Source organism: Canis lupus, chromosome 6, assembly GCF_011100685.1.
Source record: "Canis lupus familiaris isolate Mischka breed German Shepherd chromosome 6, alternate assembly UU_Cfam_GSD_1.0, whole genome shotgun sequence".
In the NCBI taxonomy this organism is placed as follows: Eukaryota; Metazoa; Chordata; class Mammalia; order Carnivora; family Canidae; genus Canis; species Canis lupus.
Genome location: NC_049227.1, coordinates 62229519 through 62241940, shown reverse-complemented (window position 1 = coordinate 62241940; position 12422 = coordinate 62229519). Strand labels below are relative to the sequence as shown.

The 12422-nt window shown below is 38.5% G+C and overlaps 2 protein-coding genes across 5 annotated transcripts in view; one reads left to right on the top strand and one right to left on the bottom strand.

The window, feature by feature from the left end:
- ODF2L (outer dense fiber of sperm tails 2 like) overlaps positions 1-6806 on the bottom strand; it is a 64763-nt gene extending 57957 nt beyond the window's left edge. For both annotated transcript variants that reach the window (XM_038541478.1, XM_038541479.1), the window contains exon 1: positions 6684-6806. The gene's annotated coding sequence lies outside the window, so the exon portion shown is untranslated. The remainder of the gene's footprint in view (positions 1-6683) is intronic.
- Positions 1-12422, top strand: part of CLCA2 (chloride channel accessory 2) — a 39492-nt gene that overhangs the window by 4796 nt on the left and 22274 nt on the right. For all 3 annotated transcript variants that reach the window (XM_038541473.1, XM_038541472.1, XM_038541474.1), the window contains exons 4-8: positions 3236-3344; positions 4579-4738; positions 6774-7001; positions 10914-11144; positions 11959-12136. In XM_038541473.1, the coding sequence (XP_038397401.1) occupies positions 3236-3344; positions 4579-4738; positions 6774-7001; positions 10914-11144; positions 11959-12136 (906 nt within the window). The remainder of the gene's footprint in view (positions 1-3235; positions 3345-4578; positions 4739-6773; positions 7002-10913; positions 11145-11958; positions 12137-12422) is intronic.

Genomic DNA, 12422 nt, shown 5'->3' with positions numbered 1-12422 from the left:
GTGTGACCAATCCAGAAATAAACATTGGGCAATACTATTTACAATATTCTGTGCTTGGTGCTGAAAAGCAACTCAAAGAACTTGAAACCTGCAGAGGACTTACCATCTGGATGGGGAGAGACAGGCTAATGTGCCCATGAAAAGGGAAGAGACAAAGTGAGCCAAAAAAAAAAAAAAAAAAGGTGGACACCAGATTAGTGGCTCAGACAGTGAGTACTATAAGAATTCAGTGAAAGGAGAGAACATTTTGCACTAAGGGTGCTCAGAAAAGGCCCACCCAGGAGAGGCTCTTCAAGTTTAATATGTTGATAAGTGGAAAGATGAGAGAGAACAGTGCAGAGTATGAATAAACAGTGGCTGCAGAGGCATCCAGAGCATATTTGAGAGATGGGAGTGGTAGCTGCTGTGATGGTGCAGAGAGACTGTGAGGAGCGAAGTAGTGGAAAAACATGCTGAAATGCACATGGGGATGGGTGATGGGGAGCCTCAACTGCCCAAATTAGCGAGTCACCACTGAAGGCTTATGGGCACAGGAGAGAAATCAATATAAAAGTGTTTTCAGAAGATGAATCTGGCTGTAGAATAATGATAATCTGGCTCCCTCAAATCAATGAGAGGGAAAGTGAGTATCAAGAGAATAACTAGAAGTCCAAGCAGGAGACAATAGACTTGAATAAGAATAGGGGCAGTGAGATGGGGACAGGAAAAGGTGTTGAGAACAATGAGGTTTTTTTTTTAAAAAAGATTTTATTATTTATTTATTTATTTATTTATTTATTTATTTATTTATTTATTTCTGAGAAAGAGTGAATGAGAAAGAAAGAGAGAGAGCACGAGCAGGGGCAGAGGGAGAAACAGACTCCCTGATGTGGGGCTCAATCCCATCATGACCTGAGCTGAAAGCAGATACTTAACTGACTGAACCACAATGAGAATTTTCTATGTGCCGGGTGCTGTGCTTTTTGTTTTTCAAATGTTACCTAATTTAATCCTAACAACTCTAAATCTTGGGAGATATTCTCCAGAGGGTAAAAAGAGAAATAGAGGTCACACTACTACAGAGTGAAAGGCAAGAGGGGAGGGGTGTGTGGCAGCATTAAGAAGCACAGCAGGTTTATGTCAGAGGTAGAAGGGACATCCACAGGTTGTTGATTGAGGGGAGCAGCCGACTGTTCTGGCGGAAAGGCTCAGCCTGTGATGGATGTGGGCGGCTGGAGTTTGGGAGAGAAGTCAGGGTCATAGATTTGGAGACTGGTGTTTAGTGGATGAATGTGAGGGAGAAACTGTACAGAGAACAGATCAACAGCTCAAAGGCTAACTATCCCATGCTTAATTTTTAGTTTTTCATATTAACATACAATAGTGCCTTTCAAATGATGTTTTCACTTTTAACTGCCATTTAAATCTACATAGATGTTGTTATCATCTATATGGATAGCAGGAACTAGGGCAACACACTGTACAAAACACTTTATAAAACACTTTTTCTTTTTTTAAGATTTCATTTTATTCGACACAGAGAGAGAAAAAGAGAGCACAGCAGGGGGCATGGCAGGCAGAGGGAAAGGGAGAAGCAGGCTCCCCACCGAGCAGGGAGTCCAATGTGGGAACCAATCCCGGAACACTGGGATCATGACCTGAGCCGAAGGCAGATGTTGAACAGACTGAGCCACCCAGGCACCCCTATAAAACACTTTTTATAAAAACATCTTTTTCCCAGTAACTATGGGATGCTGATAATCTCTGCCAAATAGATGACCTCACCAGCACTTCTAAATTGCATGAGTAGGCACAAACTTTCCCTTAATACCTTCAACTTATTTCCCCTCCCTTCCTTTGTCCCACGTTGCAAAACTTGCACAATAAGCTGCAGCCTCAGTCAGCTCTTCAAACACTTGCTCTCAGAACTTAAAAGAATTCAGAAAAAAAGGAAAAGTGCACTTTGGGAGAGGGGTTAATCTTGAAAGCTTTTACTAGGGAATAGTTTTGATCAGAACACTGAAGGAAATGCAAGATTTAGAGAAGTAGAGATAAAGATATAAGGGATTTGATGCTGAGGATTGGCGTTTCCCTGACCCATGAGTTGGAGACAAAAATATAAACGTGGAGAATCAGAGATAAAATAACAGAGAAAGGATGATTTTTTAAAAAAGATTTTATTTATCTATTCATAGAGATGCAGAGAGAGAGAGAGAAGCAGAGACACAGGCAGAGGGAGAAGCAGGCTCCATGCAGAGAGCCTGACATGGGACTCGATCCAGGGTCTCCAGATCATGCCGTGGGCTGCAGGCGGTGCTAAACGGCTGCGCCACCGGGGCTGCCCAGAAAGGATGATTTGAACTGGAGAGGAGGTTTAGGATCTTTTGTACTCCTTGTCCCTCTCTGGCTCCAGGGTTTCAATCATTGCTCTAGAAAGGAGGATAATGTACAAGAAAAAAGTAGGCATGTGTGGATAACACAGACTAAAGAAGAGCAAATCTTTGTTTACATGTTTGGCATCTTAGTCTTTTTGGGGCTGCTATAACAGAATACCATAGACTGAGTGCCTTTTACACAACAGAAATTTATTTCTCACGGTTCAGGAGGCTGGGAAGTCCAAGATTGAGGCAATGGAAGATTTGGTGTCTAGTACCCACTTCCTGGTACATAGACAACCATTTAATGGCCTGTGTTCTTACATGGTGGGAAGAGGAGGGAGCTCTCTGGGATCTCTTTATAAGGGCACTAATCCTATTCATAAGGGCCTCACCTTTGTGACCTAATCACTTCCTGAAGGCTCCACTTCCTAATACCATCACATGGACCATTAGGATTTCAACATACAAATCTGGGGGGGACATAAGCATTCAGTCCACTCTACTTAGATATACTTCTTTCTCTTTCCCCAAATCTAGAAATGGTAGGCCTGTAAGAAGCTACATAGAAACGTGCTACACAGCTTCACTGGAGAAATGAGACAATGTGGGACTCATCACTAGTTTCAAATAGGGCGTGCGCCAAGTAAATCAATCACTAGTTTGCATTTACAGGACTAAATGTATTTTCAGACTGCCTCTTATATGATGGTGGGGGTAAAGCAGGAGATGGGAATAGGTCAGGAAGAGAAAAGTGGGAGGATTACACTTCAACCCTATGTAGTGAGTATATATAGTCAAGTGATATTACATCTTCACTGGTTAGCAAAGCCCACTGCTGAGATTTCAGGAACTCAAAACAAAAAATCTCTCTTCCACAGGTAGAGTATTTGTCCATGAATGGGCCCATCTCCGTTGGGGTTTGTTTGATGAATATAACGATGAGAAACCTTTCTATATAAATGGGCAAAATCAAGTTAAAGTAACAAGGTTGGTACTTTTTCTGTTTAAAATTTTTTTTTCTTTTGACTCTGACATAAAGCAGCTAATGGCAGCTAAAACCTAACTTGCAAGGAAGAAATACTTTCATTTTACAATTTTATTTCATTTTTTAAAAGTTGATAAATGTTTATGTGGTTCAAATATGAAAACAGGGATGCCTGGGTGGGTCAGCCATTGAGCATCTGCCTTCACAGCTCAGGGCATGATCCCATGTTCCCGGGATTGAGTCCCGCATCGGGCTCCGTCATAGAGCCTGCTTCTCCCTCTGTCTCTGTCTCTGCCTCTCTCTCTGTGTCTCTCATGAATAAATAAATAAAATCTTTAAAAAAATATACGAAAACAATATAAAAAGTTAACTCTAAGATATCTTGTTCCCACCCTTGTCTTCACCCATTTCCCTCTCATCCCCTCTAGGTAACCATTTTTTATTAGTTTCTTGTTTATTTTTTAGTATTTCTTCAAGTAAATCTAAATAAATATGAATATATATTTTCTTTTTTTTCTTAAAAATAATTGTTTAGTGTTCCACTGTGTGGATGTACCATCTCACTTGCTTTCAACTGGTCTCCTATTGTTGGACAAGTGGGTTGTTCTCAATTTTTTGTTATTACCAATAATATTATAGTCATAATGCTACATATATGTAATTTCTCAGTATGCAGGCAGATCCATATATCTATAGAATAGCTTCCAGGGATTACTGGGTCAAAATGTGCCCTCATCTATAATTTTGGTAGATAATGACCAATTATCAATTGGAAAATATTTCTCTTCTAAAGGTTGTATTGTTCTTCACTTCTATTGGAGTGTCTGAGATTGCTTATTTAGGAAGGAATCCTTTTAAATATCATTATTACATGTTCACTTTCTTCTGCTCTGATGTCCAATGGCAATGAGCTCAAAGACGCTGTGATGCAAGATACTATCAATCATGTTCCTCCTTGGGACTCCAAAAAATCATGTTGATTTCCTAGTATCTTTTTCTTTTACCCTGTTTAGTTGGTAAAACTTTTGGTAATACAGAATTCCTCATCCAGATCAAATGCTTTAATATAAAGTGGACTGCATTTCCAAATTAATGAGCTTTCTTAAGAGGGTAGTTTTTTAAATGTTTTGTGTGTATCTAGCAAGCTACAAGCCCTGTAACAAATTATTATATGAGCCAATGAAGAAAAAACATAAGTATTTCTAAAATAGACCCAATTTCTCTTTCTATTTTTAGGTGTTCATCTGATATCGCAGGCATTTTTGTATGTGAAAAAGGTCCTTGCCCCCAAGAAAACTGTATTATTAGTAAACTTTTCAAAGAAGGATGTATGTTTATATATAATAGCACCCAAAATGCAACAGCATCGATAATGTTCATGCAAAGTTTATCTTCTGTAAGTATAAAGACAACTGCCTTGGATTGACAACTTCCTACAACATGCCATCTCTTCCCAAGGTGGACTGATAATGTTTGAAGTATTTAAACAAAAAGACAATTAGCACTCACTATGTTTTAGAGCTTGGGGGCTTTACAGTTTATCTAGTTTTTATTTCACAGATAAAAAACACCAAGGCCCCAAAGATGATCACCAAAAAAAAAAAAAAAAAAGATTCCTTTAGAAAAATGATTATTTGCTTTCTAGGGAAGGTAATTTAACAAGGAAGCTCTGTAGACTTCAAAGTAAACTGCTCATCTGAAGGTATTGAGGAAAAGTGTATTGAGTTACTAAGAGTGATAAAATACATGATTATATGTCTTTCATTTGAAGTAGCAAACCATTTCCCAGCACCTCCAAAAAAAAAAAAAAAGTAAGAAGTAGCAAACCACTCTTATTTTAATTGTGTTTCCTAATTCTCTTTCCCTTGTTTTGCACAGAGCACAGAAATTAAAAGAAAAACCAGACGTTACCAAAAGAAGTCAACTAACCCTTTGTAGTTTCAGAAGCTTAACCTTGTCAGTATTTTGCATTAGCAAGAGACTAGTGTATGGATCTAGAACACCATTTTTAAAAATTGTTATTTTAAAAGAGTATTCTGTCATGAAGATCCAATACTTAACATTCTCCAGCTAGTTCATTTTCTGTCTGAAGGAAGAAGCATGAAGCAGCCAAATTCTCACCAGAAGCCTGCTTTGAAGGAATAGAATCAGAAAGGAAGGAGACTGGTGATAGAGAGGTTTACTGGTATCAGCCTTCATGACCTGACCTGTCCACCCATCTTCACAAAGACCTGAAACTCACGTGTGTGTGTCAAATCTCCCCTCCACAGTGCTGGGGCATGGGCGCATGCCTCTGTGAAGTTTTGCTTCCATAGATGACCAATGCTCCTTAGATTGACATATTCTTTTCTTTAAACAATTTTTTTTCTTCAATCTGGTTTAGTCAAGGCTACGAGTCATTCTGCAACTTTAAAGTGATTTTTCATACTTCTTGTCTGATACATTGTTTTTAATTTATAGCTTTAATACCTAAGGCCAACTTAATTTCATGTATTTCATCCACATTGTCTGTGATCCTTTGAAAGACCTAATCACTAACATCCAGTCAAAAAAGTTTCACAATTCTCTAACCATAGTCAGGAGAGAAAAGAGTTAAAAAAATAAATAAATAACAACAAAAACGGGTTACATTCCCGTCTCCCCATGCTACTGGGAAACTCATGTCCTTAAGCAATTATCAGCCTTCTGAAGCTTTAGCTTCCCCTTCTATGAAATTAGAGATGGGACTGGGAAGTCTATCAGGTTTCTTCTAGCTCTAAGCTCCCATGGCTCTGTTAGCAGGAAGTATCTACTCTGTAGGAATATAAGCACTGGGAATAGGTGGTAACCTATTACTTTGCGATGCAAACCATACCTTAAAAAGGGGTGACATATGTTTAATTCATTATTAAATGAATTATATCTCTATTTCCAAAAGGGGAGAAAGATCAGGAAGTAGATTTAAGTTGCTTTTTTGTTCATTATCCTATTCTTACAGAGATCAATATTTGAACTAGATCAATTTATGTTGACTGATCAATAAATAAAGGTGCAGCTGGGTCATTATATATAATTCGAAGGAGTAGGTTGACCGAGATAACATTTTCTAGAGTGTTTTCTTTAACACACTATCATTTGAAAAAAAGTGGAACATTGTTTTGTTTTCTTAAGACTAAGATATATATACATGGTCTGCTCTCTGTTATCCAAGTGCAAATAGACTATAATAGACGGATCACAAATACCACAAGGTTGCCAGTGTTTCAAGCAAAGGGTGCGAAGGTATATTTGTAAACTCAATATCATTCTTGAAGTAATAAAGGGCTGCTATAGCACTTCTGTTATCTCATGTTTCAACTCACCTTTCCTTTTACCTTTAGCTGCTTGAGAAGAAGTATGTCTAATATGGGAGGAGTGTCTTTATTCTCTGATAGGCATTGTTCTTTTTCTAGGTGGTTGAATTCTGTAATGCACGTACACACAACCAAGAAGCTCCAAACCTACAGAACCAAATGTGCAGCCTCAGAAGTGCATGGGATGTAATCACAGACTCTGCTGACTTTAATCATAGCTTTCCCATGAATGGGACTCAACTTCCACCGCCTCCCGTGTTCTCTCTTATTCAGCCTGGTGACAAAGTGGTCTGTTTAGTCCTGGATGTGTCCAGTAAGATGGCAGAGGTAATATTTTGCACCAAAGTGGCTGTAAACCATTCATTTTTTTCTATCAGTTTTCGATTCTTTTCATTTTCTAGCAGGTAAGGGCAAAGAAGGAGAGGCCAAGGTTTGGAACTGTTATGTATTTTGTCTTTTCTTGGGGACAAGAGGAACAAACTTAGGCCAGAAATTGAGATAAGGCAGATAAATGAAACCCACAGATAATCCCTAACCCTGATTTTTTGCTACTAATTGCAACTTTTTTTCCAACCAAGACCCTTTCCCAAAACTCTGATGTGTAAGAGAATCTCTTGTCTGGCTATATTTCACTCACTGGTAAGCTTGCTGAGGTAAGAGACATTGGGTTTGCAAGAGAGTGTGATTATCCATTGTGTGTGTATTTTCCATGTCACAATGGATAGAAAACCATACTTCAGTCATTCAAGAAGCTTGCAGCCTTCCAGAAATCCACTCCTGAAAACCCCAGAACTCTCAGTTAGTGGTTAAAGTCTTAGTCTCTGGAACCAAGCATATGTGCTTTAAAACCTGGCTTCTTATTTACTGTTATATAATCAGGAGCAAAATAACCTTCCCAAACTGTTTTCTCATTTGTAAAATAGGGATTATAATACCTACTTTTAGTGTTGTGACAGAAGCAGCTTATACTAGCTCATTAGAGTCGATTGTTAAATTTTTAGAAAATTTGCAAGCCAGTAGTTAAATATAGCCATTATTAAAAATTAAACTATGTAGATTTAGAATTAAATACAGTATATTAAAACAAACATAATAAATGCTTAAAACTCATCACTTCCTGATTATTTTCCTACTTTTTTTTTTTTTAATCATTATCTATGAGCAGAATCCGTAAACAATAGTTCATGAGCCAATTTGGCTCACCACCTATTTTTGCATAGCCCACAAGCAAAAATAGATTACTTTTTAAATGGATTAGAAAAAAAATCAAGAGAATGATAATATTTCATGACATGTGAAAATTATATGAAATTCAAATTTCAGTGTCCATCAATAAAGCTGTATTGGAACACAGCAATGCTCATTTATTGTATCTATGGCCACTTTAGTGCTAAAACAACAGAGTTGAGTAATTGCAACAGAGAACATATGCCTAAAATACTTGACTAAAATACTTGACTTTCTGGCCCTTTTCTGAAAATGACTGCTGATCTCCGATCTATGCTTTTAAGATGGTTTCTGGCCTACTGTATCTGTCTGGGTCTACTACTACATATTTCTTACCCAACTCTGCTTTCAGTGATGTCAAATTGACAACTTGAAATTAGCCATGGTGGGAGTATGTACCCCACAGAAATTATGAAATCAAGGTCTCTCTCTCTCTTTCTGCCAGAAAGCCAGTTTAAAAAAACATTTACCATCATACCATCATCTACTTCATAAAGTTGTCAAAGGGGAATAAATGAGAAAATGAATATGAAGCTTTTGGTTCCTAAGTGGTAGTTATTATTTTATTATAGTACTTGTCCTAAGGAAGAGTTTATCCTCTTGTATTCTCTGGATCACTAGTTGTAGAAAATTTGTCTTTTTTGGCTTGTCTCTGAAACGTTAGAAGCACCACTCATACATTCAACATCTAAATAATTTTGTAATCTTGCCTACCTGCAGCTAACTAGGGCATGATCTTCTAAAATATGGTCTCCAGATGATTTATATTGGCTAGCTGCCTCTATTGAAGAAGAATAGACAGAGTGAAAGTGATAGTTGGATTTGAGAGAAGCTCTAAGGGATGTGGAAGAGAAATATGCCTAAAGTAACACACTCATAGCAAAGCAAATTTCCTTCCCTTTTCCTGCCAATACTGTCCTTGAAATGTCATGGTCATTCGTTCATTAGGCGCCTGTACTGTGCTGGCTTGCGGGATGCAGAAATGATAGGACATAGTCTCTGCTTCAAAATGCTCACAACTTGGGGTCCCTGCAGGGTGGCTCAGTTGGTTAAGTGTCTGACTCTCGATTTTGGCTCAGGTCATGATCTCGGGGTCATGAGATGGAGCCCCCAGACAGGGTCCAAGCTCAGTGAGGAGTCTGCTTAAGAGTCTTTCCCTCTGCTCCTCCCTCCCAACTCTCTCTTTCAAATGAATAAATAAGTCTATATGAAATGCTCACACACATGCACATGTGAATAAATACAATATAATGTGACAAGGCTTCAAAGAGGTGTGAGTTGCTTTGGGAACATTGATGAGGAAGCATCTAGTGCCATAAAAGAAAGTGACTGAGGAGGACTTCATTGAGAGGATGAACTTGGAGTTGAATCTTGAAGGATGAGAAGGTACTTGCTAGGTTGAGGGAGAAGAAGGGAAGAATTCCAGGGAAAGGAAGAATTTGTGCAGTGGCTGACAGGCAAAATTAGAAAAATCTGTGGGGAGTACATCTGTTGGTATGGCTACAACTAATATTGGGTGTGTCTAAGAAAATGGCGGATAAGATGCAGAGATGATATGAATCTGAGAGAAACTTAAGACTTTGAGTTGGTAGGACCTGTTCGAGGATATGGGGGCTTATAACAGATGGGTAATGAAAGACTTTCATTACCACGCTTTTGGCTTAACTGGTTGGGAATGGAGATCATGATTAAGAATGGTGAATTAAAATTTTAAAACTTAAAAAAAATTAATTAGCTAATTTTAAAAAAGAATGATGACTTGATGACATGATGTTAGCAATAGCTGCTAATTACTGGGTGCTGACTATATACCCATTTTGCAGATGAGAAAACTGAAGCTAAAAAAGATAAGTGATTTCTCTATGGTCACATAATTAGCAAACTTTGAAGGCAGGATTCAAAGTCCTTGCTTCATCCACTGTACCAACTTTCTCCCCAATATTGTAAGAGAAACAATATTTGGGAAGGGAGGCAATGAATTCAAAGTGTGTTGAGTCTGAGATACCTGTGGGACGTTAAATTGGTAATGTTTCCTAAGCAATGTGAAATGTAGGTCCAGATATTAAGGGAGCTGTCTGGGTTGGAGATAGAGACTACAGTCATTGCTGAAGAGGTGGTCATAGAAGCTCAGTTTGCTGCTCCCATAGCCTTCAAAACAAGTGATCCTAGTGAACATCAGTACCATCACCTGTCCAAACCTGGTCACTAATACTAATTTATCATTGGTTAATGCTTCAGAGTATAACTGTACTGTCATTTATGTCTCTCAGTTGAAACTCATAGTGATTCTATTTAAATAAGTAAGAAGGGATCCCTGGGTGGCGCAGCGGTTTGGCGCCTGCCTTTGGCCCAGGGCGTGATCCTGGAGACCCGGGATCAAATCCCACATCAGGCTCCCGGTGCATGGAGCCTGCTTCTCCCTCTGCCTGTGTCTCTGCATCTCTCCCTCTCTGTGACTATCATAAATAAATAAAAACTTAAAAAAAATTAAAAAAAATAAATAAGTAAGAAAAATATTATTATGCTCACTTTACAGATGAAGTGCCCAGGCTAAGATGACCATGGTAACAGAGGATAGGGCCTGTATACATACCCCTAACTACTACTTTTCTCTACTATCAGGTCTTTTTGTGGTGTTTCCTCTTACCCAGACTGGATTTTAAAAGAAACAGCTACAAATCTAATTTTAACTGGTTTCATAGAACTTGAATTCTGAGTTGGAGAGAAACAGTGTGAATAGGTATCCTTGGAGAGTGGTAAATATGAACAGCTTCTTGGAGGCACGGTTCTAAACCCCCTCTTTGAAAAGCACTTATTTTTTTTACAATTAATGAAATGAGGATCCAGCATTGTGTCACTCTTTACAGCTCAAAAAGTTACAATCTGACATTGCTAATGATTTGCAGAAATATTTGTTGATTGAGTTGCTTAGTCATACTTTTGTCTACCAAACAAATGTAATTCTTTTTCTTTTTCTCTCTCTTTTTTTTTTTTTTCCTTTTTGGGACATAGGCTAACAGACTCCTTCGACTGCAACAAGCAGTAGAATTTTACTTGATGCAAATTGTTGAAATTCATACCTTTGTGGGCATCGTCAGTTTCAACAGCAAAGGGGAGATCAGAGCCCAACTACACCAAATTAACAGTGATGATGATCGAAAGCTATTGGTTTCACACCTGCCTATGACTGTGTCAGCAGAAGCAGAAACCAGCGTTTGCTCAGGGCTTAAGAAGGGATTTGAGGTACAGTAGGGCACCCAACCCTCAAATCACCCTCACTTTCCTTTTCTTCATTTTGTATCTGAGGTTCCTTCTGATTTGGGGCAATCTGTTATACTGTGGTCATAACAGCTTTCAACTATAATGATGTTGATCCATAATGATGGATTAGTTTTAAGGTCAGGAATCATATCTTATTTACCATTAAACCCCATGTGCCTAGCAAAGTACCTGTCACATAATAATTGTTCAATGAATGCTTGTTGAAGGAATGAATTAATAAATAAGTAAACAGCCAAGGATGGAGGACTTTAGTGCCATCTAGATGATTTCTAACACTGTTCCTATTCATTCTGGGACTGTCCCAACTATAGCCATTTTTACACTTGGGTTTCCAGTCAAAATCAACATGTCTGCCTTCTGTATATAATCATTCTGGACTTGTCTAATTCTAATGTGTAGCCAAGATTGAGCCAAGAGCCAAGGCGTCTTATTGGTCATTCACTGGATGTCCGAGGCAGTGATAACACATAAGAATGTGCCGCCATATCCTCTATTATGGACCCTATTCTAAGTCAGGGTCATATTGTGATGATTCAAACAGGAAGAGTACCTCTCTACAAGCAAACCAGCAATGGCATGTAGAGTGATGCTATCAAGTCCTGTGATGAAGTGAATTGAGGCCAGAATGGAGATGGGCATAGAGGGCAGTGAGCCACAGAGGATCTGAAAGAGGCATATGCCTCATGGGTGGGGATTCTGGAATGAGTGAATTCTTCTGTTCAGTCAGACAATCTGAATTACATTTCCTTCCAAATGACTGATACTATATGTTCAGGTGGTTGAAAAGCTGAATGGAAAAGCCTATGGCTCTGTGATGATATTAGTGACCAGTGGAGATGATGAGCATATTGACAATTGCTTACTCACCGCACTCAGCAGTGGTTCAACCATTCATTCCATTGCCATGGGCTCATCTGTGGTTGAAAATCTGGAGGAATTATCACGTCGTACAGGTAAACATATTTCTAAAAACTTATATTTTAGAGCATTTCCTTAAACTTGAATATTCAAAGCACAAACATGAAGCTCAGATTATGTCAACAGAATGTGTGGCTTAAGTGAAAAAAAATAGAAATAGTTATCTTAAGGAAAACAACATAAAAATTAAATTATGCCAAAATTTTGCAGACTTTGCTTTTAATTTTTAATTTTTTCAGAGAGGGAGAAAGAGAGAGGGGGTGGGGCAGGGGGCAGAGGGAGGAGAGAGAAAATCCCAAGTAGACTCCATGCCTAGTGGAG